We start from the raw sequence: 3083 nt of genomic DNA on the forward strand, positions 1-3083 counted from the left end.
TTTTTTTTTTTTTTGGGTCTTTTTTAATTCAACTTTAGTATTCCTCACCTTTCTGTATTCAGTTGGCCTCTCATCTTCAACAAGTCATCTTCAACAAGTACTGTTTTTTATTACTGGTGTCAAAATGTCTTAGGACTCTCTCTCTCTCTCTCTCTCTCTCTCTCTCTCTCTCTCTCTCTCTGTGCATGCGCACGCACTCGTGCATTTGTGTTGCTCCTGAATTTTTTCTGGTCTTGTAATTAGCTGAATAATTCATAGTTATTGGAAAATGTATGCTTAGATATGCTTCTTTCTTTTTTTTCATTTTTACCTTAATGTAGTAACTAGGCATTGTGGGGTTGAATATGCAGACTTGTAGTGAACCATCTTTCACATTAACGAGTTTTTAGTGGCTCATGAGTAGTTGTTGAAGTCCATTTGTTGAGCTGTAATGTGATAAGACAAAAGCATGGTACAGTCAAGTTTCTGGCTATGTGGATGGAAAAGGTTCAAGATTTCAGTTTTGAGCCTGATTTCAGTCATGCATGAAACCAAAATGTTTGGTTAAAACTGAAATTTCGCCGCAATTTGGTATTTTTCTTTTACTGGGAATTTTATGTTTGGTTTCAGGGTCAAATGGCCAAATTAGGTCATGAAACTTGGATACCCTATTTTAGGCCGTTTAAACAATTGTAAGCAAAATGGTAATTTGTCTTTGGACCCTAGGAAACCTTATGTTGTACAATGCTGTATGCACAAAATTTAATACTAGAAAACACATGATTCTATAAAACAACTAAACAATATGCTTTAGGAATGAATGAACATAAAATTGGAAACCATTTCATAATCATCATATGTTATACATGGTTTGTTATGAAGATATAAGAGTGATTTGGCCAAAATTCACAAAACTGTTGTTAGGAAGTTTCCCTCTTTGGAGTCCAAACTAGCGACACAATACCAAAATCGAAACATGGTCGAAAGTTCATCAAAACGGTGGAATCTCGATCGGAACCTTGCATTTTATTACCAAGGGTTTGACCGAAATGATACCGAAATCCGAAACATGGTCAAAACTTAAAAATCTAGATCGCAGTAGGTTTTTGTTTCGAGACCTTGCGAAACCTTTGCTGAAATCTCACGTAACCTCGTACATTGGATGGAATGAAGGTGCATAGTGATATTGCCGCTGCTTGTTACCATTTTTCATTTTTCATTGTAACTCTTGATTTCTGCATCTTCCAAGATTTTGTAGTTTCCATTCTTGAGAAACTAGACTGGAGCATTCTTGATCCATTTCTTAGTATTGTAAGTGAATTAGATTGGACTACTTTTCTGGAGAATAAAGCTGAACTGGTTTACTGATCATCTGGGCAGAGGACAGAACTATATGAATACTCTAAAGTGCTTGGAAATTCTCAGTCTATCCTGCTACCATTTCAGCCATATAAGCTTATATATGCCCACATGCTGGCTGAAATGGGAAAAGTTTCAGATTCATTGAAGTAAGTGGGTATATATTCCTCATCTGTTGGTCTTTGCAATTTTTCTCTCTGTTTCTAATCATCTTCTGTTATCTCAGGTATTGTCAAGCAATTCTGAAGTCTCTGAAAACTGGTCGAGCACCTGAAGTGGAGACATGGAAACAGTTAGTATCTTCTCTTGAGGAGCGTATAAGAACGCACCAGCAGGTATCTGTCTACGATCTATTTTGAACCTGTTAATGCCTTTATCAATCAAGCTATTTGTATTGATTCCTTGTCACTGTTCCATATATAGGGTGGATACAGCACTAACTTGGCTCCAGCAAAGCTGGTGGGTAAATTGCTCCCGTTCATTGACAAATCCATTCATCGTATGATTGGGGCTCCACCACCACCTGTGCAGTCAACATCACAGAGCAGTGTTCAGAATAAAGAGCACGATCATCCCCCATTCGGTACAAGAGTATTAAATAGTCAATCAACAATGGCCATGTCATCATTGATGCCCTCAGTATCAATGGAGCCCATAAGTGAATGGAAGGGTGACAATAGAATGATGATGTCCAATAGAAGCATATCCGAGCCAGACTTTGGCAGGACTCCAAGACAGGTTGGTATTTCTTCAAGTAAAATGATTCATATTTTCTGAAGATAATTCATAATTGTATACTTGTGACATTTACTAGGTAATCCTCTAGTAGGGCTATATAGTGAACAATTTTAGGAAATCCTGGAATCTTCCACATAACATTCTCTTTCAAGTCTCTGTTTCCAAGTAAAATCATGTAAAAACAAAAAATTTTGAGGTAAAATCTGTCATAGTTTGAGGAATTGGATCAGTATTGGCTTTGACGGATCCTGATTCTTGGCTGATACCATATTGGTGAATCGGTACAGACAAATGGTAAAACTATAAAAAAATAAAACATTTTTTTAATTGAATGCAGGGGTATTTTTGTCCGATCCGTGCTGATTTGGGTTGGTATCGGCCTTGACCAATTTGGTCTTCTCAAACCTTGAATCTGTGAGAAAAATTAAAGGTGTCACCTGAACATCTTCCCGTTTATATGTTTTTTTAACTAGAAACGTAGCCTCAGCAACAAAGGGGTAGTTTCAACTGATTCCCAGAGCAAATGGAGTCTGCTCTTCTTGAAGTTTTTAGAAGTTCAATGGCTGAGGTTTTCCCAATTCATGATGGGATATATAGATAGTCTGGAAACTTAACACGAGACAATCCAAAGACCCTTGAAATTCTTTTCTGGGATGTGGGGAAGTCCCCGTCTCCCACCAACCCCCCCCCCCCCCCCCCGACTACATGATTTTGTGAGGCTTAAATGCAAGTTCTGTTACAACCTCTAGGGGAGATGGATTTGTCATGCTCAAACTTTTTATGGCTTCAAATTCTTCAATCTGCTGATAGTAAATGGGTTTCAGGTTGATCCATCAAAGGAAGGAACCTCTCCTCATGCACGAGGCAAGGCATCAGTCTCTGGTGGACCATCTCGCTTTGGCCGGTTTGGCTCACAGCTTTTCCAGAAGACCATGGGGTGGGTCGCAAAATCTCGCTCAGATAAACAGGTATTCCTTTTCTTTTCTCTCTCTTTTTTTTTTTTTTTT

The 3083-nt window shown here is 38.3% G+C and overlaps 1 protein-coding gene across 4 annotated transcripts in view; it reads left to right on the forward strand.

Annotated features, from left to right (window-relative positions):
* The window catches only part of LOC122085577 (protein transport protein SEC16A homolog), a 20593-nt gene that overhangs the window by 15489 nt on the left and 2021 nt on the right, over positions 1-3083 (forward strand). For all 4 annotated transcript variants that reach the window (XR_006142161.1, XR_006142162.1, XR_006142160.1 and 1 more), the window contains exons 9-12: positions 1360-1487; positions 1565-1673; positions 1762-2076; positions 2901-3044. Coding sequence is in view for 1 of the 4 variants with exons in the window: in XM_042654056.1 (XP_042509990.1) it covers positions 1360-1487; positions 1565-1673; positions 1762-2076; positions 2901-3044 (696 nt within the window). In the remaining 3 variants the exon portion in view is untranslated. The remainder of the gene's footprint in view (positions 1-1359; positions 1488-1564; positions 1674-1761; positions 2077-2900; positions 3045-3083) is intronic.

Source organism: Macadamia integrifolia, chromosome 8 (assembly GCF_013358625.1).
Source record: "Macadamia integrifolia cultivar HAES 741 chromosome 8, SCU_Mint_v3, whole genome shotgun sequence".
Taxonomy (NCBI): Eukaryota; Viridiplantae; Streptophyta; class Magnoliopsida; order Proteales; family Proteaceae; genus Macadamia; species Macadamia integrifolia.